Source organism: Grampus griseus, assembly GCF_964374135.1.
Source record: "Grampus griseus genome assembly, chromosome: 15".
Classification (NCBI taxonomy): domain Eukaryota; kingdom Metazoa; phylum Chordata; class Mammalia; order Artiodactyla; family Delphinidae; genus Grampus; species Grampus griseus.
Genome location: NC_139009.1, coordinates 23443977 through 23471391, shown reverse-complemented (window position 1 = coordinate 23471391; position 27415 = coordinate 23443977). Strand labels below are relative to the sequence as shown.

Below are 27415 nucleotides of genomic sequence, written 5' to 3'. Positions count from 1 at the left end.
AGGGGACACGGGTTCGAGCCCTGGTCCAGGAAGATTCCACATGCCGTGGAGCAACTAAGTCCGTGTGCCACAAACTACTGAGCCTGCGCTCTAGAGCCCACAAGCCACAACTAATGAGCCCACGTGCCACAACTACTGAAGCCCGCGTGCCTAGAGCCCATGCTCTGCAACAAGAGAAACGACCGCAATGGGAAGCCTGTGCGCTGCAACGAAGAGTAGTCCCCGCTCACCACAACTAGAGAAAGCCCACGTGCAGCAATGAAGACCCAATGCAGCTAAAAATAAATAAATAAAATTTTAAAAAAAACCAACCACCACCATGGTTGTGTGTTAAAATCTAGGTGATTCTAAAAAATGCTAATGCCTGGACCTCACCCCAGACCAACTGAAATGCAAGTCTGTGGGGGTAGGATCCAGGTTATTTGTATTTTTTTAAAGCTCTCTTGGTGACTCTGATGCACATCCAGAGTTAGAACCTCTAGCATAGAAGAAAAAAGCTGCTTTCATTCAACCAGCTGATAAAAACCATGGATGGGCTCACCCCAGAAGGGCCAGAAGGTGAGATATGTAAGGACCCTCACATGGGGCTCCACTGAACTCAGCCTCCTGCAAGAGTATCTCCTGTGCTTTGTCTGTTCCAATGGAGCAGCAAGAAAGAAAGAAACCAGACAAGAGTGGAAAGCATTTTCAAACTTTATTTACAACTGTCACAGTGACAAAAAGTAGTTTGGAAAAAAAAATGCTAGTTTCTCCCTGAGCCTCAAAAAAGAACAGATAGAAGTTATAGGAGGTTCATCTTACAACAGGCATTTTTACTGAAATACTAGGGGGTTTTTTGTTTTGCTTTGTTTTGTTTCAATAGCATCAGTTAGAAATACACACAAGTTACTTAAAAAAAAAAAAGAGGAGGCCAGACAGGAGCTCAGCCACTTGTCCAAGAGCAGCTGGGTCGCCCCAAGAGGCTCACCGCTGAGGGTCCTGACTTAAGCTGTCAGCCCCTGGCCTGCTCAGACTGCACGTGACCGTACAAAGGGGTCTAGTGACCGGCAAAAATAATAAACCACCCCCATAAACACACATATACACAAAGTAGATTTGTTATGCAGTTTACAAGCACGTTCCCATCAGACGGCAAGACCAGGACAGATGATACAGGGGAGCAGATGAGAGGGGGACACAGAAACATGGGATTTTCCAAGGCAAGACCCCATCCACACAGGGAGGCACGGGATGAGAACTGCAGCTGCGGGGGTGTGAGGGTAACTGGAAAGGCTCCCTGCAGCCAGAAGGAGAGGGAGAGCGAGAGTGAGAAGCCCCCTCGCAGGGCAGGCTGCAGGCCTCTCCCACTTGCTCGAGGAGCTGGAGGAAGTTATTGCCATCAGTGTGTGCAACACAAGCAGACAACACAGAGGTTGGGGGCAGAGGGGTGAGGGGGTGAGCGTTGGCTTCCCAGGACCAAGTCCTGCTGATGTGACAACAGCACACGCTGGTCCTCCTGCACCAGCGTTCTCCAGAGCCACACTAACCTTGAGGTATTAAGTACAACTCTACACGCATGTCCCAGCTGGGATCAAGCTGGACTGACTGGAGCCCCGAGGGGACACGGTGGGTGCCTCCGCTGGCCGAGTACGGCCCCAGGGAGGGTCTTGAGCACACCTCTTAGCTGCACCGTCCTGCTCTGAGATAGAGACGGTCTGAAGGGCTTGTCCTGCAATCTCTGCAGCTCCAGATGGTTCTTAACTATGACGAGAAGCTCTAAGTCCAAGCTAGCCTTCTCTTGCAACTTGCCCTTGCAGGGGTCAGGTGGGAGGTGAGGAGGGACGATGCTCCCTCGTCCTGTCCCCTGCATCCAGACACACCGCGGAAGAAGCCCAAGACCTCATGACACCCTTTAGTTTCAAATTCAATCCCCAGGCTGCTGCGTGAGAGCCTGTCACTGCCATCCAATAACTCCCAGGCTCTGCCAGCTCTCAGGACCTGCGTTAAAGCTCACTTCCCCCACAAGAAACAGAAAAAGCATCCTCCATTCGCCATTCAGCTCCCACCGGAAAAAGAGGCCAAGATCCCACGCGGGAATGGGTGCTGTGGCTGGCCAGGCTGGCTGGAATCTGTGGCAGGGCTGGCAGCCACCCGGCCTGACCGCTGTGCCAGGGCTGGGAGGGTGGAGATGAGGAGAAGGAAGGGCCAGCCAGGGGGAGCCCACCACTCTGTGCCTCTGCCCAAAGGGAGAGCAAGTGTGGGGGGGGGCAGGTGGGGATGGACCTTGGTGTCCAAGCATCTACATCGGCCCTCCAACAAGGGTGGGAAGGGCTCTCGCTACTTCCAGAAGGGCTGGGAGGCAAAAAGGATAAATCAGGGGAGCGCTCAACATTGCAGCCTCTTTAAAAACCTCCAGATTACGGGGGCACACGCACCTGCTAGGGCCTGAGGGGAGGGTCTGGAGAAGGAAACGGGAGGCGTTCCTGGCATCGGCATCACCTCCAGCTGGCTTTGCAGGTAGCCAGCCTCCACTGCTCTCCTCTGCCTGCCTCCCCATTACAGACCAACACACCTGAAACAAAAACAAAGGCTGGCAGTGGGCAAAACTAGAGAGAGATGAAGACTTTGTTGTCTGATGTCCCAGCAGCCAGAGCAAATGCTTGCTGGGTAGGTACTTCCTGGCTGCACTTCTCTGCTCAATGTTTTCTTTAAAATGTGTATTTTCTCTTTCATCTCCTGTTTGTTTTCTTGCCCCAGACGTTCCTTGCTAGCTTTGCACATCCCCCCATCCCAGCCCACCCCCAGAGCCCACTGGAATCCCACGGCTGCCCCCAGCCTGCTTGAGTTCAGATAAAGATCTCCAAGACGCCCGCCTCCCCGCACCCCCCAACCCCTGCTCTAAGCAGCTTCCTTTCTCAAAGGTCCGGCGTGTTGTCGCAGAGGGCTCCACTGCCCGACATCTCAAAAAAGGAAAAGAAAAGAAAAGAAAACCAACTCAGTGATTTGCAGGTGCAAAACGGAAGCCATCGTCTGACTTTTTCAGAACTATTGTGGCTCATGCTCTCCTTCCATGGTAGCGGGAAAGAACACAGTTCAGGTACAGATGCTGTCTGGTGTGACCCTGTGGGAGCCGGCGTGGACCCTACTGCTCCTTGTCTTCGTTCGGTGTCTCTTCACAGTTGTCCTGTTCATCCTCCTGGACCAAGAACTCCTCGGGGGGCCACCGGAGCTCCCCGCTCTCTACCTCCCCCTCTGTGGGCTCCACCACGATGGAGGGCAGACGGTCCTTCAGTTTGCAGCAGCGGTCGAAGTCTGACGGGTCAGGGAAGATCTGAAATAAAAGCGGAGAACCCCATCAGGTACACGTGCAGGACCGAGCCCCCGCTATACACCAGAGACCGTGCTACGCCCTTGGGATACTGGGGAGCAGCAGGTGGGATACTGCAGAGCATCAGGCAGGAGCCAGGGAACAAACTCTGGGGCAACAAAGGAAACCCAGACTAATCCTGAAGCTGAAAGTTTTCATGGCAGTGCCACCAAATTTGCGTTTGTACTTTTTGGTCTTGTTTTCAGATAAAAGAACTCAAAATCATGTCCACAGTGAGTCACATCTCCATTTGCAGCAAGCATTTTACTCTAGAAGTACAATGCATACAACAGGTGCTATAACATTAAATTCCTCCCAGGGTAATTATTGGCACCTACCAGGTACTTTACATATATAATTTGGACCCAACACGGTCAGGCAGAAACATAGGTGCTGCTCACGCCACCTGAAAGAATCCCAGGAGATTCCTGGAGAAGGAGGTTGCCCAAACCATTCAGCCTGGAAACGAGCAGTGGTAGAATGGGATCAAACCCAGGTCTGCCTGACTCCCAAGTCCGTGGCCAATATCACGTGCCTCTCAAGGAGACGGGTTATGATCTCGCTGTAGCTGTAAAGTCAAAGTCAAATCAGGGTTGAAGGCATGGCCCCAGACACAGGCACATGGGAACATAATCCCAGGCTCTTTTTTCACCTGTAAACAACACCTGGCTCCTTGACGGCTCTACACCTGAAAGAGTCTACTTCTCTTTCCACAGTCCTGTCAACGAGGTTCCTTTTTCTGATGCCTACTGTGTGTCCTGACCAGAGCTGGGAGAAACCCCAAACCAGGCTATAAAATCCAGGCTCTGCGGATTCCCTTTGCGCACACTGCCCTGTGACTACAGCTGACCCAATTCTTTGCCCAGCAGCTTAAGTACTTAATCCAATGGGCTGCTGGTCTCCTGCCACACACAGCTCTCGGGGACACGCCAGAGAGCCGGAGAGAGGAGACTGTCTGGGACGCTTGGGCTCACAGAATCACACGGCACCTGCAAGGCCATCTCTTCCAACCTCTCCATTTGATAGATAAGGAAACTGAGGCCCAGAGGGGTCACGTGCTCAGGGTCACACAGCTTGTTAATGGCAAAAGAAAGGAAAGCAGACCCTGGAGGGGGTGGAGACACACATTTGAAGAGATCCCGGGGGTTCCCTGTGCCTGGCTCTGTTCCTTGGAGGTAGCAGAAGTGCTCTCCTAGAAACTCAGGCTTTCCCAACTTCTGGGGTGTTATGAGGGTACCCAATCTTATTGCACCTAGCCCCACGCAGTGCTGTCCCCATCAAGTCCCTGACCATGTCAGGGGCCACGTGGGGCTTCCGGGAATCAGGGGCCTCAACACAACCTCCCCAATCCCTGCAGACGAGTGATTATTAACCATTTATCCAATAAAGCCCTATTGCTGGGGGATTAAGTCTTAAGCCAGCTGCACAACCAGGCATCATTAAAGACTTAACGGGCTTATAAACAGGATCGTAATGGCGGCCAGGAGGAAAACAAGGCAGGGAGGGGCCAGGCTAGTGGGGTGAAGGGAGGCGCGGGAAAGATGACGCCCCCCTGCGGGCTGTCTCTTCCTGATGCAGCCAGCCCTGCAGGTCTGCCCCTGGACTGGGCTCTGCGCACAGACCCACATGCCGAGCAGGGAGAAGGTCAAGTGGCTTACTTGGGCCCCTCCTCACTTCTCCTCTGGGGAGCCGGAGCCTCCTGCTGTGGGTGAGGACACAGGTGCCCTTCCGAGCACAAGCCTTGGGCATGAGTGAGGGGAACCCCCACGAGTGGAAAGTATGCTACAGTTTACAAAGCTTTTTCAGATACCTCCGGTAGGCCTCACCTCCCCCCCTCCCCCGCTGCCCAGGAGCAGAGAGACCTGGGGCTCTGAGGGTCACAAGGAAGAGCCAGGATTCAAACCGAGATCTCCTGTCTTCAACACCTGTGCCTCTTGAACAATGAATGGATGCCACTGAGTCAACATGCCCACTTCACAGAAAACTGACCAGGGAGGGTGGGCAAGACGCTAGGCCTTTTTTTTTTTTTAAGATTGATTACGATTGATTAAGATTAAGTTGGGGGTAGGAGTTTATTAATTAATTTAAGATTGATTAAGATTGATTAAGTTGGGGGTAGGAGTTTATTAATTAATTAATTTTTGCCTGTGTTGTGTCTTCATTTCTGTGCAAGGGCTTTCTCTAGTTGTGGCAAGCGGGGGCCACTCTTCATTGCGGTGCGCGGGCCTCTCACTGTCGTGGCCTCTCGTTGCGGAGCACAGGTTCCAGACGCGCAGGCTCAGTACTTGTGGCTCATGGGCCCAGTTGCTCCGCGGTATGTGGGATCCTCCCAGACCAGGGCTCGAACCTGTGTCCCCTGCATTGGCAGGCGGATTCTCAACCACTGCGCCACCAGGGAAGCCCAAGACCCTAGGCTTTAATGGCCCATTTGGCAGTTCAGGCCCCAGGATGACCATCTGGGCAGCTAGGTCCAGAAGATGAGCTGCCCCGTCCAAACAGTTGTTCTAAATCTTCAAGGACAGAGCTGCGAAATATCAAGAGGGGATGGACACCTGGCCCAAGACAGCCCTGGGCCCCTGCCTCTACCCTCTGACCTAAAGCCCAGGGCTGGGCTTGCGCTGTGACCCCCTGGCTGAGAGAGGTGGCGCCCGGCTCCTAGCTAGGATCGCACCCGCTGAGGAAGAGCCAGAGAGACAGGCAGCGGCAAGGCCAGCAGAAGCAGGAGGACGACGACAAGGGCGGAGAGCATATGATTTTGTTCTAAGCCGGGAATGCATCTTTAACTAAAAGTAGGGGGAAAAGTGTTAAAATAAGGAGGCTGCTGATGATGGAAGATATGCCAGGCACGTTTGCTGAGCAGAATCTCAATCTTCACAATAATCCTCTGAAGTATGCAGTGGTGTGATCACTTTTTATAGATGAGGAAACTGAAGCACAGAGAGGGCAAGTGACTTACTCAAGGCCACAGAGCTAGGAAGCGGCTGAACGGGGACCCAAACTCAGACCCACAGGACTTCGAATGAGGCGCTCATTTGACAACACTTGGGTCAAGCCACATCAACCTTGACATCACTTGTACAACCCTAACCAAGACCTCTCAAACGCCCGGGCCTCAGTTTCTCTTTTTAAGAAGTGAAGAGTGAAGTGGCCTTCTGGTCTCACTAGGTGGGTGCAAAGCCTGGGCAAATACAGAGATGATAAAATGCTTTGAAGACATATGCTAAACTCAAATCGGAATGTCCTCTTTGGAGCAGTTTCAACAGGACTGCGAGAGCAGTCTCCAACAGCAGTTTCAAACTCCAAGCAAGAGGCAGAAATACTAACACAGTAATTAAAATAACTCTAAACAATGCCTTTCATACCAGGAGCCACACAATTAAGTCTTTTAAGTCCTTGGGGGAAGTCTGAGCATTGAACTTCTGATACTGCTTACTTGCCAGAGAACTTTGCTCCCTGAATTGCTCAAAGCAGGCGCCATGGAAAAAAAAAACTTTTTTTCTTTTACAAAGCCTGTTAATTACATTTTTAAAAATCACTATAATAATCTAACCCTCCCATCAGAGATTATATTGTATTATCAGATAATACCAATTTATGCCTCTGAAAATTGTAGCTCTCTCCAAAGACAAACAAAACGCACCCAGAACCAACCAGCTTCTCATTTCCTCACATCCAGACAGAAAGCCTTGCAGAGCAAAGCTGAGTATTTTGCCAGTACAATCTTATCTCTGACAGCTGCCTAAGAGGCTGACCCCAAGGAGGTCAAGATTTTTCCACTAAGTCATGCTTTTTAATCATCTAGGCAGCAGAAAAATGAGAGGTTGCAACGGCAGTTTGATGGGGTGGGGAAGGCAGTGGAAAAAAGGACTCAAGTCAGACTTGCCAAGCACATGACAGGTAGAGTTGGGGCAGCAGGCCAGCCCAGCATGCTGTTTGCCTGCAGGAACTGGCCAGGAATAAAGCACTGCCCCTGTTCCAAAAAGAAACTGCTTCTGGTTAAACCTCTTACCCCAAAGCGTCCCTTCTCCTTGGACTGGAGAAGGGGAAAAAAATCCTTTTCGTTTCTCTCTGAAGCAAAAGGCTCCTCTCTAAGGTGTCCAGAAAGGAAGATGGGGAGGCTCTGAGAAGCATTTCCCACCCTCACCCTCCAGGGCAGAACAGATCACAAAGCATCCATCCCAGCTGTGATTCTCTCAGCCTTGGCCCTTCCTCTGTCCACCAACACCGGACTCCATATCCAGCTGTTACACTCGGCAGCCAGGGCTGATGGCTTGGATGAAACTAATAGACACCAAGTTCCCTCCTTTGCAAATGACATCTTGGAGATCACATGCACCAAGAACATCCCGGGCCCTGCATGTCCCACTGTGGGGAACAGCAGGCATTCAAACTTGGTAATGGTCGGGCTTCCCTGGTGGCGCAGTGGTTGAGAGTCTGCCTGCCGATGCAGGGGACACGGGTTCGTGCCCCGGTCTGGGAAGATCCCACATGCTGCGGAGCGGCTGGGCCCGTGAGCCATGGCCGCTGAGCCTGCGCGTCTGGAGCCTGTGCTCTGCAACGGGAGAGGCCACAACAGTGAGAGGCCCGCGTACCACAAAAACAACAACAAACAAATAAACAAACAAAAAACTTGGTAATGGTCAATTTTATAGCGGACACTTCTTCAAAGGCATCCTTTGCCAGGTGGCCTCCAATCCCAACAGGATCTGACATTTTGGGAACTCAAATGAGTTCACTCAAAAGGTCAAAGGAGGGGCTTCCCTGGTGGCACAGTTGTTTTAAGAATCCGCCTGCCAATGCAGGGGACACAGGTTCGAGCCCTGGTCCGGGAATATCTCACAAGCTGTGGAGCAACTAAGCCCGTGTGCCACAACTACTGAGCCTGTGCTCTAGAGCTCACGAGCCACAAGTACTGAGCCCATGTGCCACAGCTACTGAAGTCCGCGTGCCTAGAGCCTGTGTTCCGCAACAAGAGAAGCCACCGCAATGAGAAGCCCACGTACTGCAATAAAGAGTAGCCCCTGCTCGCCGCAACTAAAGAAAGGCCACACGCAGCAAGGAAGACCCAACACAGCCAAAACTAAATAAATAAAATAAATTAAAAAAAAAAAGGTCAAAGGAGCTTTAGGACCTTCTAGGAAGAAATGGTCTGTGAGATGTAGTTTGGATGCCAATATACTGGAATTTCTGCCTGTAGATCAGAGCTGTCCAACAGAACTTTCCGCAATAATAGAAATATTTTCTATCTGCGCTGTCCAATGGCAAACACCAGCCACATGTGTCTCTTAAGCACTTGAGGCTAAAATTTTTAATTCCCTTTCATTTTTATTAATATAAATTTATATGAAGTATGTAAAGTTAATATAAATTGAAATAGCTACACAAATAAATAGATAAATATGAGGACATTGGTAAATAAATAGGACCTCATAAATATGAGGTCCTGAAAGCAGGACCGTCCAGGAAAGCTCAGGATGCTTGGCTAATAGACCGACATGGGAGGCCTGAGAGCAGAGAAGTCTGGGGTTGAAGGTGAGCCCCTGGAGATGCGGAATTAGTCAGCAGGCTTTTGTTGAAAGTATAAAAGTCACCGGTCAGTCGGCTCCCATTTCACCTACGGAGGGGAACTGAAAGGTAATACCAGGGCTCCAAAGGCCCGAAATTTGGGGGCCTAGCTATCGACTGTCTGCCTCTAAGCCAGGTGACCTAAACCTGGCTGCCTCTGGGGTGGGAGAGGAGAGAGATGCCTGGCACCTAGGATGGAAAATGAGCGACTCTGGTTGGAGCAGCCCTCCCCTGTGTGCGTGCATCCCTCAGCCGTCACCCCTGACAAACAACCCGAGCTGGCCACAAAGAAGGTGGAGGGCTCGGCAAAGAGCTGAGAGATGCTAATAGGGAAAGCGGACACCAGCAGGTAGAGGAGATGAAAGGTGGTTAACTAGATACAAAGGGCTAATTACCAGCTCTGCAAGCTGAGACCCAGGGAGCTCGGCCATCCTGCTCCTCTTTGCTGGGGTGGAACAGAGGAAGGAGGCGTGCTGGGGTGCGGGGGAGAGGGCAGGTGGGACAGAGGGCCTGCGATGAATAACCAGGTGGCTCTCCAAGGCCCCAAGAGGGATCTGCCTCGGCATCCAAAACCACACAGTGTGTCTCTCCCCTCTCTGGTTCCAGAGGAGGGGGTAGAAATGAACCTCAAACCTGTGATGGAAAATCTCCACTCCCACAGGTAGACCAGGAGTCTGAAAGATCTGGCTTTTCCCTTGTCCCCGTGCTTTATTATCTCTATGACTGGGGTCAAGTCGTTTTAACTTCTCTGAGCCTCAGCTGCCTCGTGAGTAAGATGAGGAAGGAATTTCCACTCTACAGTATTGTTGAAAGGATTACACGATGCTTCAGCCTGAGTGCCAGCAAGGAAGCCAACAGGCTCAAAGATGTGGAGGCCCATCGCCCCCCTTTCCTCATTTATAAATTGGGATTACTACTAATTCCCATCTTATAGGCTTTGGAGAGAATTAAATACAGGTATGTCTGTATGTTCTATAAACTTTAAATTCCTAATGATGGTTCTTATTAGGTAAAGCTGGGGTCCCCAGGGAGCATTTACAGTAAGGCACTGGAACGTCTGTAGCTGTGGCTTGGGACAGGAGGAAATTAGCAGCACTCCTGAGCTTGTGCTCACAAAGTCTAGGCCAGGTTCTCTGGACTTCTCCTACAGTACCTCTCTTTTCCCAGGGCATTGGTTAGGCCAACTGGAATGGAAGCCACTGCCTTGTCCAGATCCTGGCCTTGCAGTGGAAGCCCCTGCAGCGTAAGTCTCCCCATTACGCACCCTCCCCTCCTTCCCCCAGCCTACTCTAGGGGTGCCGCCTGGGTTTCTTATTTTTCCTGGAGAATAACAATGGATGGGCCTTGTGTGTTTATTCGTTCCTAGGAAGGGCTGGTTTCTAACAATGGGCAGATCTCTACCAGCATCCTGCTCTGACAAAGGCTGAGTGAATGAGGGGCAGCTAATTCAAAAGAAAAGTACACCCTGCTTTTTGTCCCCTAACAATACGTGAAGGCAAGAAATAGTTCTTTGAAATCCTCGCCTCCTGCTATTTTATCATCATCATCATTATTTGCATTTCATTGACTTTTCAGAGTGAAACGTGGGTGGCAAGAACAGAAAGAATTATAGCAAAGGGGCACAGTGGCTACTGCCTGGATTCAGAGGATGGGGAAGAACATTCTAACACCTCCACTCAGATGCTAATGACCTCATTCTCCATCCTTGAGACTCACGTCACGCAAATCTCCCCTGGACTGGGGTTATAGACTATCCACCTAACCCTCTCCTACACTTCTCTGGTGTCTCTAATCCTACAGGAGACTTGAGCAGAGATTTGGGGCTTTATTAACAACTGTTGGATCTCCTTCCTTTGGATTAAAGATGCTTAAGCCTCCAGCCTTGAAACTTAAAAGAAAAGGAAATCCTCTGGATAAACACCATCTTTCATAAACATCTCTCCAACACACACCCATCCTGCAAGTCAGGAGTTCCAAATTCCAATTAATTAGCACGAATTGCTGCAGATAATTCGGGCCCAGCGAGCTGATGGGGCTTTTGTAATGTTACAGAACATCTCTCAAAGTTCTCCAGGGTGGTAAGAAAACACTGCAGCTTTCTGGCATAGGATGATTTCAAATACCCCCATCCAAATATGCCCCCTGACTATCTCATTATTGCCCTTTGAAAAGAAGACATGCTTCCCAGTCATCTCTGGGCCTTGGGGGATGGCCTCTCTCTCTCTCTCTCTCTCTCTCTCCTGCTGGTGCCACCCAGGTGTCCCAAAGCCACACACCCTCTCTCAGAAAGCCCAGACTGACAGGGCTGCCATTTCCAACCATTCCCTCATTCTTTGTTTTGGAGACAAAAATCTTGAATATTTAGCCTGGTCCCATAGCCTCCCATTCTCTTCTTGTCTGGGGTTCCCCTATTACCTGGCTTCCAAAACCATCGTTGGATGGAAACCACTCTCAAGTCTCTGAGGACTTGCTTACAGCCCAGGCCCAGGGCCCTGCTTGGCCTTCAGTCACCACGACCTCTGCAGCACACTACCAGGCCAGCCTGCTTCAAGGCTGCTTCTCTCCTGATTCTCATGACCCTGCTCAGGTTCACCTGACCTGTCTAACCTCACCTTCCCTGTGCCCTCCCTGGACTTGGTGTCAGCCTAGGCTTTTCTCTGGACTCAGGCAGCTTCCCGGCTTCCACTGTCCATCTTAGGCTGAGGATTCCCCAATCCACGGCTTCACTGCTCTTTCCACCATCTGTGAAAGTCTCCACTTGGATGACATCCATCACCCCCAACTCACCTTTTCCCAAAGTGAGGTCATCAGCTAGTTTATATCTTTCTTTAAGTTAAAAACTTTTCTTCCCCTCTCCAACAGGAAGCCTTGCTTGATAGTAGGTCCAGTAAAAGAGGCCTGGAGATTATAGTTGATCGCAACTGCAGTATTGATGTGAAAACACTGAAGCAAACAGGGCTATGTTCCTAGAGGTCCGCTAATCTCATGGAGACCATCTACACCACCTGCACTAACAGGGAGGTGATGCCCAGCTAGCGTCTGATCAGACACATTCTGTTCAGTCTAGAGCAGTGGTTCTCAAAGCTTAATTCCTGAGCTCCTTTCAGGGACAGAGTGTTCATGGAGTTAAAATATTTTCTTAGTTAATACTAAGATGTTATTTGCCGTTTTTCCTGTGCTGATACTTGCGCTAATGGTATAAAAAGCAACGGTGGGTGAAATTGCTGGCACCTGAGCAAGAATTAATGCTGGCGGCAGCTGCAAACTGTGCTGGTGGTCATTGTATTCGTCACCACCTCCCACTTGCAATTAAAAAAAAACAAAAAACAACTTCGGGCTTCCCTGGTAGCGCAGTGGTTGGGAGTCTGCCTACCGATACAGGGGACGTGGGTTCGTGCCCCGGTCCGGGAGGATCCCACATGCTGCGGAGCGGCTGGGCCCGTGAGCCATGGCCCCTGAGCCTGCGCGTCCGGAGCCTGTGCTCCGCAATGGGAGAGGCCACAACAGTGAGAGGCCCGCGTACAGCAAAAAAAAAAAAAACAAAAAAACTTCATGTCCTTGATGAAGCAGTAAAGATTAATTTTTATTAAATATTGACTGTTAAGTACATGTTATTTAATATACTCTGTGATGAAATGCAAAGTCGTTATACAACACTTCTGGTGCACATCAGAGCACAATGGTTGTCTCGCAGAAAAGCATTTATGGGATTGAGTGGTGAGCCGCTTTTTCCATGGGACGCCATTTTTAGTTGAAAGAATGACTGACCAACAACCATGGTTATTCAGACTTGGGTATTTGGCAGACCTGAGCCTAATATTTCAAAGAAAATGAGCCTGATATTTCAAAAAAATGACTGATGGTATTTGTTACCAATGATAAAAACTGAGGTCTCAAGCAAAAATTAGAATTTTGTAAAACTTGTATCAGCCACCATAATCTTGACAGTTTCCTATCACTTGAAGAATTTCTGATGAGACCACATATTAACTAATGTGATTTTTTTTGATATTATGTAACAAAATGTGTTAACTTTGGAAGATCTGCATAACTCAGCAAACCTATATTTTCCAAATGATCAGTACAGCACGTTATGAAAACAAGCATGCGTAAAAGATTCGTTCAAAGTGCAAGATAGGCTAATGAATTTTAATGTAAGAGTACAGAAAGTTCATTGATAAGGTTTCAGATTCCACATTACCACTAACCTTTAAGAAACTACCACTTACTGAGTTTTGCCAAAATATCAAAGAAAAATATATGAAAAGGCTACTAAAATATTTCTCCCTTTTCTAAGTACATATCTGCATAGGCCAGATTTTCTTCATGTACTTCAACCAACACTGATCACAACAGATTGGAAGCAGAAGCAGATGTGAGACTCTAGCTGTCTTCTATTAAGCCAGATATCAAACAGATTTGCAAAAATGTGAAACCTTTCTTTGTGCTGAACTTTTTTTTTGTTTTGGAAAATATATTTATTTTTATTAAAAATCATTACTTATATTAACATGTAATGGTTTTATTGTCATTTTAAAGGAATTAATAAATAATAAAATTTTTAAACTTTTAATATCAAAAGATATAACCCACATAAACAAATATCTCTGGGGGTCCTAAATAATTTTTTAAAAAGTAAAAGGGACTGAGATTTAAAAATTTGAGAGCCAATGGCCTGGAGAAAAAAATACCTTCACAAAGATGACTCCATAAGTCAAGGTTGAAGGATAATATGTTTTAAAACTGGAAAAGATTTGAGGGGAACATAAGAGGTGCCTTCAAATACTTAAAAGGCTGACATGAAGTCTAAGAGAGAGCAGATTTTTTTTAACTCCAGGGGGCCTATCTAAGATCAGAATGGAGGATTTCACCGCATTATACAACTTCTAACAAAAATGATAGAATCAACTCTCTCCATTACAGATGGGGAAGGCAAGGTCCAAAGAGATGCTGGGAGTGGCCTGAAATGACATAGACAGTAGCAAAGCCAAGATTAGAAACCAGTTATCCAGATTCATACTTCATAATCCCGCTGCGCTGAAAGGTTCTGAGCTCTGTATCACTGGCAATGTCCAAAGAACACGTAAGTGACCCAGTGCCACGCTACTGTAGAGTGCATTCTCACATCTGATAGAGACTGGCCCAGTCTCTAAGGCACCCTCCCACTCTGAGATGCTACGGTATCTCAGTTTTGATCCCAAGGAAAATATCTATATCCACGATCTCCAAACTTGGAGATTGAAAGAATCTTGAAAGAATTTTGAAAGAATTGAAAGAATTTTGAAAAACTGTCTCCTTTCACACCTTTTAAAACCGACACCTAAAACTTCTGCTATATTATAAATATTACCATTTTAAAATAAACTTTTATGCCACTCTTTTAAATAAGTACTCAATGGCTTATAAACACCATAGCAATTTGATATCTACCATCACCTATTTTAAAAACTCATAAACAAGCTCGTAAGTCAAATCTTATTCCTTTCTCTACTTGAAAATGTATTTCCATTCTACTGCTCCATAGAATTTTATATTAATGTATTTTCCTGTTTGAAAGTTTTTAGTCATTAGCTTTTTTCATACTTCTCTGCAATAAAAAGATGTATTTGTAAATTGGCTTTTAATGTTTTTATGTCCCATGACCCTAAGCCTTGTTAGTTAAAAAAATAAAATTCTGGATTGGCTTATTGCAGCTATTAGTATATAAGTAATCAATAAACATACCACAAATAATTATTAAACGCAAAGGTAATTTTTCACTGTTTTTTTTATAGATAGGTGGGATTTATGAAGCTTCTTAGACAGTAACATTTTTATATGGTCCATTTGTTCGATTCTCCTACGGTTTCTATACGCTGGGAAGGCACCTTAAAAGATTCACGTAGGTGAGAAGCAGGTCCTCTTACAAAGGGGGTGGAGGGCAATCTTGATAGGAAAGGTAGGAAAAGAAAACTGGTGAAGCCAGTCTTCAGGAAACGCAATTTTAGAAAAGGAACAGAAGGAAGCTAAAGATGTGGAAATTGATTTCTCCAAAATGCTCTCTGCTGTCGTATCCCTTGAAAGTTTCTGTGAACCTCAGGGGCAGCTGAGGTTTTAACACTTTGGTTTTAACACTTCGTTAAAACATGAAGGGGTGTATACATAGAACCTGATTAAGAAGTAATCTGGCATTAAAACCTCCAATATTAGGGTGCCAAGGAAAACAGCCAAGAACGTTTCTGATATGGCTTTAACTGCTATATCCAAGGGGGCAAATGACCAAAGAAATACAGAAATCATAATTTAGTATTAGCTTATCTTTAAGAATGCTTCTGTCCAAGAGGACAGATTCAACTCTTGAAGAAAAAAAATTCCTTCATGGTAACAACGGTGACGCCAGTCCCAGGAAGTCAGGCACCACCATGGTTATGCTTTCCCGTCCACATACACACTATGGCTCAATTATATTTTTTCTTTCCTCACTTGTTTAAAACATTTAAAAAATAAAATAAAATTCTATCACTACATAAATGGAAAAGTAGTATTACTTGTCATAGGTAATAACCATAAAATACACTAACATTTTCAAAGTTTGTCTGTGTAACACCTAAATTAACTTTGTAAACCGCCAGGCATATTGGACTCTACTGGAACATTGGCCTAGGCTGTTTACCTGTCGCAAAGAACCTGGAACCTTGCAGTGCTATTGGGTGGAAGGCCCTTGAACACTGGCCCAAGACTTCCATTATGTTCAGATCTACTTCTAAGAGCCCAGTTCATCCTTGATTCCAGGGAAGCAATATTTCTAAACCATGACCATTCCATAAGCCAGACCTGGAACCCCAGGAAAACCAAGATGGTTCAGGGGACTAAACGTGCGTCTGTTCAACCTTCGTGGGTATCCAAGCCAAGGCAACTACCCTGGTCTTCCTCAAGGTCACACGGTGCTCCAATGTCATTAACAGAATAAAGGAGATAAGTAGGGGAATGGCCAACTCATATACATTTGTAATTCACAGAGCATGTCAACATACCCACTATGGGACAAGAATGTCCCTGGCTAATTTGCAATGCTGGCTAAATGGTGCCTAAACATCATTAACTGTTATCATCTCTGCTCAAAATAAGCAGTTAACAAACTAGGGGAAGATGTACAACATCTCCCAAACACTTTAAAGTCACCAAACACCTTTCTGACTCTCTCCACAAAGCTCCTCCATCATCCCATTGGTATAGATTTTACAACCCTGAGATTCTATTTGTAGAGCTTTCAATGCTGGGAGCTTATACTATGATAAACTCTTTTATTTGTCTTCTGTTATTAAGGTAATATATAATCAAGAGGCTTAATGATGTTTAATCTCTTTGATTCAGCAATTCTACTTCCAGGAATTTATTCTGAGGAAACAAATCAGACCTGCGCAGAGATTTGTGTAAAATGATATTCAAAGCAGTGTTCTCTGTAAGAACAAAATATGCCACAACCTAAATATTCAGCAATAAGTGGTACATAACAAAATGAAATGCCATTTTACAAAGAAAACCAAGCGACAGGAACATAGTCACAATATTATACGAAGTGAAAAAAGATTCACTCTGGCACGTACAGTTTTACCTCAATTTTATTTTTTTAATAAAAATGCATATAAAATACTGGAAGTAAACATACCAAAATATTTCAGTGATAGGAATATGGGCATTTAAAATTTCATTTGTACTTCTCTATATTTTCCTAAATTTCTAAAAGAAATTAATATCACCTTTATAATTATAACACACACACACGTGCACACACACACACTCTCTTACACCTTTTGACTCAGAAATTCTATTCCTAAGACTCTAAGGAAATAGTATAAACTATGGACAAAGATTTATATATAAAATTATATATATATTATCACATTATTTATAAGAGAAAAATATATACAATTTAAAAATAATTCAACAATTGGAGAATGGTGAAAAAATCATGTTGTAACTTTATAACTTTGTGCAGTTATTAAAATGCTGGCTTTGAAGCATTTTTAAGATAAATTTTGGGCTTCCCTGGTGGTGCAGTGGTTAAGAATCCATCTGCCAATGCAAGGGACACGGGTTCGAGCCCTGGTCCAGGAAGATCCCACATGCCGTGGAGCAACTAAGCCTGTGCGCCACAACTACTGAGACTGCGCTCTACAGCTCATGAGCCAGAACTACTGAGCCCGTGAGCCACAACTACGGAAGCCCGCGTGCCTAGAGCCCGTGCTCCGCAACAAGAGAAGCCACCGCAATGAGAAGCCTGCACACCACAATGAAGAGTAGCCCCCGCTCGCCGCACCTAGAGAAAAGCCCGTGCACAGCAACAAAGACCCAACTCAGCCAAAAATAAAAATAAATAGAATAAATTAATTTATTAAAAAAAAGATAAGTTGTGATGATGTGATGCTGATGACTTACATACCATTAAGTAAAAAAGCAGAACGCAACCCTGTGTGATCTTGGCCATATAAAAACAACTTCTGTGGAAAAGATGCTAAAATGTTAACAGTTGCGATTTATGCATGGTGAGATTATGGTGACTGGAAAAAAAAGTTTAAAGAAGAAAATAAAAATTCCATAATGGGCCTATGCTACTTTAAAAATTTGAAAAGTAAGCATAAGAATAATAAAATACATAGTTTGCCAGTGAAAATATGAAATTACTCAAAAAAGGGGAAGGAAAAGAAAATTTTCCTGTAATTACAGCACTCTGATCTAAAACAACTGCTATTAACATTCTGCTGTCTGCCCTTTTGGTCGTGTGTGTGTGTGCGCATGTGTGTGTGAGTTCATGTAAGTGCATGCGAGTGTGTGTGTGTGTGTGTGTGTGTGTGTGAGCCTCTGTAGGCATCTCAGGCTCTGTCCCATGGGGATCAGCAGCTGAGCCTGGGGCTGCCCACACACCTTGGGCTAATGCTCACCTGCAGATAAATTAGAACTGACACATAGGGCTGTGTCTGGAGAAAATGGTTAGGAATTTGGGAAAACCAAGGATGCTCTCAAATCCAGGGTGGACATGTGTTTCAAGCTCTACAAAGTAAAGACAGGAGATGAATTCAAGGTATACTAATTAATTCTGCCTGGCAACCACCTTCAGGTTCAAGTTAGGAGAAAGTCAGACCTAGAGAGCAACGCCCCCCGGACTGAGGTTTGTGACTTCCGTCTTTGCTCAGGGCAGTTCTCCTTTGGATGAGAGATCTGGAACCTTCCTTCCCATTGGCTCCAGTACAATTACTGGCTGAGTTGCAAGTAGTCGATGTCGCTTCAGCTAAATGCTTGGGTGCCTCTTCTATACAGTTTACCTAAAAGGGGCTTCTGACAGTGTAAGGCAATTAATTCTAGCAGTGAGGGGACTGAGGGAGCTCCCAAACTTCCCTTGAGGTCAAAACAGGCTGGAGAAACTTTTGGAAAATATTAATTTTTTTCTAAGATAGGTCTGTGCAATGAGCGGCCCTCCCCCAGTCAAGGAATGGGGAGCAGACACAGGAGCCGATTGACTGATCAAGAATCCTCCTGAGCTGGGCTCCGGGACAAGGGAAGGGCAGGTGGCGAGGCGAGAGACAGCCGAGGGGGGCGCAGGGCCTATGAGACTGAAAAGGAACGAAGCCCCGGCAACTTTGGGCCCCGTGTGAATGAGGGCCTGTCTTCATCCTCCGAGGAGTATTTCAGGACTCGGGCCTGACAGATCATTTCAGGACATTCACTAGACACCCAGGAATAGCTCTTGGCTCCAGTCACAAGATGCACCACCCAAACTCATCCATTTCCCTAATGGTACAATCCTCCTCTCTATCCGACCCGGGAGACTGGGTCACCATAGAGAAAATGCTGATTCTATAAAAACCCACGCCGTGGGATAGCCGAGGTGGAGGCATAATTCTCAGTTCAGGAAAGGGAGAGAGGAAGTGTCCAATCAATCATACAGCATCCATTAAGCAACTACTCGCAGGACACTGTGCCCGGCATTGTGGGAACAAAGCCGTCTAAGACACAGACCCTGGGCCTGGAGAGGGATGAACACACCACCGCCTGAGAGGCCTCAGGCCTAACACAGGCCCTTTGAGAGACGGCCAGGTTGTATGGCTCCAGTGTGTGTCACGTTGGCTAGGGAAGTGAAGAAAGCTTGTTCTCTCCCTGGCAGTGCTACAGACTCACTGCTGTGACCACAGTGTGTGTGTTGGGGAGGAACCCCATGGGAATAATTCCAGCCCTCTGCAGGCCCTCACCCAGGGGCATTGCAAAACACCGAACACCATGTTTGTGTCAAGGCCTTGGGCACTGAAGGAAGGTGCTGGATCCCTCATACAAAGGAGACGTGACCTGAAACTGACGTGACCTGGGCACTGACTCAAAAAGAGGCCACACGGGGCTTCCCTGGTGGCGCAGTCGTTGAGAATCCGCCTGCCGATGCAGGGGACACGGGTTCGTGCCCCAGTCCGGGAAGATCCCACATGCCACGGAGCGGCTGGGCCCGTGAGCCATGGCCGCTGAGCCTGCGCGTCCGGAGCCTGTGCTCCGCAACGGGAGAGGCCACAACAGGGAGAGGCCCAAGTACCGCAAAAAAAAAAAAAAAAAAAAAAAAAAAAAAGAGGCAGCACGTTCAGACACAGGCCCAACGCCACCCAAAGACATGAACTCCTTGTGCCTCTGAACCTTGTGGCCCTAACTGCCTGTTTGCCTCATGTTCTTATGAATTGTACCAAGCAGGGAGCAGGGTGGACGGGGTAGGGAGAGGAAAAAGAAAACTCACTGGGATTCCAGGAGCATGTCGTGTCTATGGGGGGACATCTCCTGCCAAGTGCTTTGGAATTTTAGCTTTATGTTTCTTCAGGGACAACTGAGGCTTTTTTAAGTCTGATGTGAAAGATGTTTTCCTTGTGACCATGGGACTTCTGTGCGCCTGCCCAGCTGGGCCTCCAAAACTCTTGAGAACATGTGGGGTACCACAGCTGGGAGTATCCAACGAGACAAGGGCACCAGGAGGAGGAGACAAAGGGAGGTGATGACTTATGCCTGGAGTGGCCTTGTGAGCGGGGGCTTGAGGGAGGCGAACAGAGACAGGCGCAGGAACCCCAGCCCATCATTGATTTCAACACCTGCATTTACATGGGTGGGAGCAAGGAGAGCCAGCCTTGGGGGTCTCATTAAGAAAGGCTCAGCAGAGAGGTGAGTGAAGAGAAAGTGTTTCCGAAGTGCTACCTGACTTTAGAGGTTCAACTGAGACTATTCTTTGAGAGAGGAGTTGCTGCTTCTGATAAAGAGCGAGGAGGGAGAGATAAAGGAGTCGTCTATTGTTGGGCCTTGGAGATGGAAGAAGCAGAGAGCTTCTATCTGGGGAGGAGCTATTCTCAGCCAACACAGTGCATTAGACCCGTCCTAATGCAGAGCTAAAAGCGAGGCTCAGACTGCAAGAAGCTAACGGCAGGGCTGTGGCAGGAGAAGGTCACCCACCACTGTCCCTTCTCCCTATCCTATAAAACGCCAGGATATCCCTCCCTCCTGTCGGGAAATGCAGGGGAAGCTCTTAAGGAAGGCCCAGAACACGGGGCACTGTGGTACATGTAGAATTAGCGCCTCTGGCTTACAGTGCATCCTCCCTGGTTCCCCTCATCTGACTGGTGGGTGGCCGTTAAATGGTAGGAGTATGAGACCAAGAACAGCAAGAGGAATACAAAAGGTGACCAGGGAGGGACGTGTATGCTGATCAGAGAGGAATTTAAAGGGCCTTGGGATGGATAAAAGTTATCAGATCTTGGTCCAGTTGCTTTAGATGGGACAGTCTTAAGTGAAAACTGGGGAGCCATATCTCTGTCTAGAACTTAGCAAGGGGGATAGAACTGCAAAAGCCTCAGCAAACTGTGCTGGGGGAAGCTAGGCAGCACAGCCCTTGGTGGTGGCAGCATCAGTGTCCACAGGCAAATGCCCAGGTCCCTTCTCCAGGCCAACTCAGGCCCAGCACGGAAGGAGACGCAGTCAGAGAGGCATTCTGAATTGCCACATTCTTAGAGTCCCTAGAGCTGGGATGGGGGAGCCTGCAAGGCAGCCACTGACCTGCTCCCCTGAATTAGGGAAAGGAAGAAGGCATTAGGCGCAGACGTTCCCATCCCAGGGGCCAGAGAACAGGAGGCTGACAGATGCAGTGTGGGAAGCGAGCTGCAGCCAGCAGGGGCAGAAATGTCCACATGGAGACCCTCCCACTCAGCCCTGTGAGCTGGCCGCCACTCCCATCCCGCCCAACATGTCCTCTACTTTCTAGTAACCATTCACTCACCCACCCCACGGGGTGTCATAATTCATGCCAAGTGAGAGAGCTGACGTGCATTGCACATACTGAATTGACTCTCCAAATAAATGTTAAAGACAAAACAAGGCACCGGCTCTGTGGATTTTTATACATGCTAACTCCCTAAGCACAAGAGACGGGCTTACCCGAAATCTTTCAGGGGATAAAAAGACATCTATCTGACCCTGAGGAGGCCCTTTAAAAATTCTAAGGCAGAAGTGAAGGTGGGCAGCTTCAGAACCAAGAGACTCAATTTAACTGAAAGCACCACCATCCATTTAGCACCTGCTCTGTGAAAGCCCAGGGCCAGCAGGCACCTTGGGTTGGGGAGGGCTGCAGGAGGGGTGATTGATGGCTGATGGGCACAAAGAGGGAATAAGTCATCCCCTGCCCTCGGACACATGGGCAGGGAGAAGGTCAGGCAGGACCACGGCAGCATCATTTAAGCACAAATGCCACAGGTGCTGGAGAAGAAGGAGATCACATCTGGGGCAGAGAAATCAGGAAAGCTTCCTTCTGGGTAGGTCTGGAAGGTGGGGGAACAACTGACAAATTCCAGTGTGCCTATTTATTTTATGACCTTGTTTCAAGGTCAAACCACAAGTCTGAGATTCTATTTCAACTGCCAAGTTGGGATTGATGTCTCCTTCCCACTTTTAGTTCCTTGGAAAAGCAGGTCGCAGTAAAAGCCATGTACTATTATTACCCTCAGGAGGAATGCCAAGAACAGAGTTCAAAGATCTCCTGCCCCCAGAGCCAAGCCTAGCCTGAGCATGTACAATGGACAGGCTCCAGCCAAGTGCAGCCCCAGCCAATCCCCAGAGCTCTGGTGGGAATGTGTTTAATTGGATGGCACTGGCTTTGAGTGGGCCCAGAAAATACCGGTCTCATGACAATTGGCAGACCAGTTTGCTGCACAGCCCTGCGCCTGGCTGAAACAGGGGCAAGCCAAGGGGTATCTGAAGGTGCAACAAAATTAGAGGTGGAAGTGTCCTCTCAAAGTCTCTTTCAAGGCCCAGCCCCAGTCTGACCTCCTTCTCCCAAGCCTTTAGATTGCCACACATCCCTGGACTGACCGTAGCTTTCATATTGCTCCACCAGATGGCCTGTGTTCCAGTTATGTACATGCTAGTTTCCCACGTGAGCCCTGGACCCTTCCTACAATGCCCAGCATAGCATGTTACGTACAGCAAGTGTCCAATAAATACCGCTTGCTTGACGATAACCACCTCTCTCCCCTTTCTCTTCACGAGGCAACCAGAAGACCTTTCTGAAATCTTGTGACAGAGTGCTTTGAAGTTCTAGGTAAGATATTTTGGAACTGTGCAGTAGTCCCCACTCAGGTAGCAGGGCAGATTTCCTGAGAGGCTGTGAAAACTGGGCCCTAAGTCTAGCACCACAAAGGAAGATTTGAGGGCCCTTTTCTTAGGCAGCATTGAGTTATCTTAGGAACCCAGAGGTGATTTTATTTTCCTCCTGCCGTGGCAGCCCCAATTCAGCTGTCCTCACCCAGCACTGCAGCCCCTTCTAGGGTCATGACCTGTTCTTACCCTCAGATCCAGCGGAATGGGCTGAAGGTCAAGAAAACTGCCCTGTAGGACCTGGTCCTTTATCCTGGAACACGTTCAAAAGGAGAATATCAAAAAGCACACACAGACATACTGATGACTGTGTTTGGAAAGGTTTTGTGATGGAAATCTAAAACCCAGAACTGAAAAAACAAAAAAAACAAAAAACACCTCACCTGTAACCACAAAGAGATTCAGTCTGATTCAGTGGCTTGGAAACTGGTATCCAAAAACACCCCAGCTGGTAGGTCAGGAAACTTCTACCCTCCCACAGGCTGTGGGGCTTTCAATTGTCTCTCTCAGACGCACTCTGAGGGTGGAAGGTACAAAACCAACCAGGAAAGGGTATTTTCCCCCTCCCTCTGAATCCCCTCAGCCTACCTGAATACTTATTTCCAGCCAGCAAAAGGGGCTTGGCCATTTTGACACACAACAAAGGGGCCTTCTCTAACCTCCCAAGTGTGTCTGAGGTGACTCTTGCTGTCACCTGCCAAATTACCTTACCCAACCTTAGCTTTCATCTCAGCTCTCTTTGATCACCCTCCCTCCATCACACCCACCCAGCTTTCTATTTTCTCTTCCTTCACAAAACAAATGCCCCTGGAATGGTTCTAAGGCAGAACAAGTCTAGATTCTAGCCAAGAGCCAACCTCAAGGCACAGACACATGATACATCAGAAGAGCAAGGTTTTGGAGTTCGAGACTCAAGTCATCCACTCAGTCTGAGCCTGTTTCCTCATCTGTGAAACAGAACAAAAATTCCCATCTCAGTGCCCACGGTCAAGAGTGAATGAGTAACATTTGTAAAGTGCATGGCCCATAGCCACATTCAGTTAATATCTGCTGAATGAGCCCATCACACTTCATTCATCTTCCCCGGCCAGCCATCCTACACAATTTCCCTAGCTCCGAGATCTCCCCTTAAGAACAGACTCTTTCCTCCCCTGAAGGTAATAACGTAGGCACTCTTCTTGGAAATCTGAAAACAGTTCACTGCTTCGGCGCTATCTGGAGGTCTCTGCAGCGGGCTGTGGGCAGTGGAAAGTGAATGGCAGGCCAGAATCTGAATGGGCTGAGAATCTGAAGGTGTTACTTAGACCACTTTTTTGGTCCTTATATACTCTGGATCCACCACACAGCATAATCTCTACGCTGGCTCCTGGCAATAACATCCCTGAGAGAGCTACCCTTCTGGGAAAGGTCTCTTCAACTCTAAGTAGTTTGAACATTAACCCTGTTGGAATCAGTTGGTCAACCATCAACCAGAGGAAGAAAGCAGCATTTGACACAGCAATGCCTCCACCAGACTACCCTTCCCCATAAGCTGCCCCTCACAGCAATGTTGCTACTGCCCAAGGCTTGGGTGGGGAGGGAAGTTCTGATCTGAACTGACTGCACATTATCACTTCCCCCTTTGCCACCATGAAGGGGAGAGTCCACAGCAGCCAGGATGACTAATTAATAACATCAGCTCATGCTTCCTGAACGCTTACTGCCTCCCAGGTACTGTGAATGCCTTATCCATGTCATCTCATCATGTTGATTCTTCACCACAATTCTGTGAAGTAAGGACTCTTGTTGCCCCATTTTACAGATTAAGAAACCGAGGCTTACTGGCATTAGGGGACTTTCTCAAGGGCGCATAGCTCTTACAAACAGCACTGGGATATAGAACCAAGTCTGCCTCCAGCCCCAGCAAAAGACACTAGGCTCTAAGGAACCAGAAGGAAGCCAGTACTGAACTTACCTGATAGGAAAGGCCATCCTTTCGGGGGCTGAGGCCTATTTCCTCCATGGATGGGGTGTTCATCATCACCTCAGTCATCTCGGCTGATCTCAGATAGTCAGGGCTGCCAAGAAACCCAGAGCAAAAGTCAACAAACACACGCACTTTCACATGCCTACTCTCAGTGCCTTCTGCTGTTAAATTAGAGGACTGCCTGGAAGCAGGATGAGAGGTGTTCAAAACAGAACTCGCTGAAAAACGAGCTTATGCCCCGAGGAAGCACCTTACAAGCCTAGAGCATCAGGGCTCTCAACCTCCACCAACAAAGCCCATTGTCTGAAAACCGCTCTGGCAAACCTCCTCTTCCCTCCTCTCCTGTACTAGTCCCTACTGGCACAGAGCGACTCTGGATTTTCTTTTAAGTGACAGAACTAGGAAAAAAAAAAAAAACAGTAAGTAGCTGAGGCCGTCTATCTATATTAAAACCAATTCAACCCGTCTCTAGGGGAACTGAATATTATTATTACATAATGATAACAGGTCAACCTCAGAGAAACCAAGTTCGATAATGCTGCCTTCCTAAATTTCTCTCTGTGTCTCTGGTGTTCCTTTTTGCAAAATGTCCCACTTAAAGCCCCAAAGGGTCAGCTTTCTGAAAGCTTCACATCTGCCATCCAACCTCCTTCTCTAGCCCCAGCCACAGCAGCTGCAAGCTCACAGCTTGAAAAACATCCCCTGGATTAAAAGCCTTAAGGATGCCCGGACTCTGACTGCAAAGGAAATTTCCAGAGGGGCCAAGCTGGCCCACCAATGGCTGACATGTGAAAGTGCTTTGTACTCTGTAAGCAGGATACAAATGTTCCATTATCCTCACACAAGCCACGGGCACGTACAGGGTCCCGAACGTGTAATGCCAAATAGCACATACCAAAGTCAGTGTACTCCCTACACAACAGGCAATATTTTCACCATCATGCCTTTACACATGGTTAAAAAAAAAAAAATGTAGGGTAGGCCTTAGAAAGACTGTATCTAAGGAAACAGGGGTACCAAACTCTTCTTCATTTTACAGCTACTACATAGAGTAGAAATGGCACAGGAGTTGGAAACAGAAGCAATAGGTTCTGGTCCAAGCTATGCCACTCAAGTGCTGTGTGATCTTGAACAGGTCATATAACCTCTCTGAGCTGCAGATGCGCTGTTAGTCTGTTACCACGATGCTAATAATGCATATCTCACAGTTATGGTAAAGGACTAATCTCTGGGGGGGAAAGCATTGCAAACCATGAAATGCCAATCAACTGTAAAATAATACCAAACCTTAATCTCTCAGGGGACAATAACCCTGATGAGTCTGAACACCATTTTGGCAAGTTTTGAGTGGCCAGGGGCACACAGCCTCCACTGCCTTCCAAGTCTCACCCATATGGTACCTGGAGGTGGGAGGGAAGGAGAGCTCAGAGGAGAGAGGTACGCAAGCCTCCGGGGTGAGGAAGTTTTTACTTTGAGAGTTCAGTCTCCTTTCTAAACAGAGACGGGCTGGATTGGGGGAGGGGAGACTAAAAGAAGATGCTAGGCTTCCGGGCAAGTTTAGGGTCAGGAGCTAGGACTCCAAAGTCAGTTTCCCCCTGGGTTATGGAGAGGCTACTGCCCACCTCCAACGTAATGGGCCAGAAGAGCGCCCACCGGGCTCTCGCCAGGCTCTTAGCCTGGTGTCCGGGCGTTCGCTCCTCGCTCCCGGCTGTGGCGCGGGGCCGAAAAGTTGAAGCAAGAAGCATGAACTTTCCGGTATCTGAGCTGAGCAGGACTGCGCGGACATGGAGCCTGCGGGGCCGGGCTCTCCACGCCCGCACCTGGGAGCGAGCTCCAGGCCGCCAGTGCTCGCCCCCCGACAGCTCTTCCTCTTCCCCAGAGCAGGAAGGAAGCAGCAGCCGGTGCGCAAGTCCCAGCGGCCGTGGGCCTCGCTCTTCAACGAGGCGGGCGCCCGGGGCGCATCCCTCCCAGCCCCGATACCCGGTCGGGTGCAACCTCCGCCTCCCCCCACCCGGCCCGGGCTCCTTCCCGGCGGGCCCGGTGAGGGCGGCTCCTCCCCAACCCGGGGCCCCATCAAGGCGCGTCGGGTTTAGGGTCTATGGAGAGAAAAGGGATCGAGAGGGTGCAGCGAGGAACTGTGCTGCTGCCTGTGGCTTCAGTCGGGTTACGTGTGGGGAGAGCGTTTTCCCTCACCCCTCGGAGCTCTGCAAAAGCCGCCGCTGCACCAGCTCAGCCCCGCTGCCGCCGGCCTCGACGCCAAGACTTGCATGCAAACAAAAAGGAAAAGGGGAGGGGCCCGGGGAGAGCAGGAGCCCCCTACGCCAGGCAGGGCGCGCGCCTCCCGCAGCCCTCCGCGACGGGGCTTTTATTAGCCGGGTTCAGCCGTGACCCCTGGTTCTCCCCCGACCCCACTACGGCCGTACGCACACCCTCCCAGCCGTCACTTAAGTGAGAGCTTCGAGTTCACTTCCTTTGTCTGGATGCTCTCAGCGCCACCTCCCCACCCCCACCTTTGCAACCTTGACGTTGACTCCTGCTCCGGCTTGGGCGGCGGGTTAGTGCCCGGCGCCCGCGCCACCCGCTGCCCTCGCACAGAGCAGGCACGAGCAGGCGCCCGGGCCCCGCAGCCACGGCCGCGAGACGGATGCCCGCCGAGGGCGCAGGATACTCACCAGTGAATGGGGAAATATACAGACATGAAGTCCTAGGGGAGCCTGACCCACGCCCTTGTGATTTAAACACGGTCACTGCGTCTCGGGTAAGGATGTCACGGGCGCAGACAGGCGCGGCAGGCTGCCGAGTGTGGGCACTGGGCGTTCGCCGGTCCGCCTCCCGGAGACAGCCCCACTGCCAGCAGCGTCGGCAAAGCAGACGGAGCTCTCGGCTCTCCACCG

General features: G+C 48.5%; 1 protein-coding gene across 1 annotated transcript; it reads right to left on the bottom strand.

Annotated features, from left to right (window-relative positions):
• Positions 1-680: 680 nt before the first annotated feature.
• LBH (LBH regulator of WNT signaling pathway) lies at positions 681-27415 on the bottom strand. The gene is made up of 3 exons (XM_082672829.1): positions 27194-27415; positions 24510-24612; positions 681-3310 (listed from the first exon to the last, which is right to left on the bottom strand). Exons 1-3 carry the CDS (start codon positions 27217-27219, stop codon positions 3122-3124), a joined length of 318 nt encoding a protein of 105 aa, XP_082528955.1. The 5' UTR covers positions 27220-27415; the 3' UTR covers positions 681-3121.

What these genes read in the sequence shown, in the direction of transcription:
- LBH (XM_082672829.1), bottom strand. Translation starts at nt 27,219, where the DNA reads ATGTCTGTATATTTCCCCATTCACTG. An exon ending in GTATATTTCCCCATTCACTG is followed by an intron (nt 24,613 to 27,193) that starts GTGAGTATCCTG and finishes GTTTCTTGGCAG; the next exon opens with CCCTGACTATCTGAGATCAG. An exon ending in AGGATGGCCTTTCCTATCAG is followed by an intron (nt 3,311 to 24,509) that starts GTAAGTTCAGTA and finishes CTTTTATTTCAG; the next exon opens with ATCTTCCCTGACCCGTCAGA.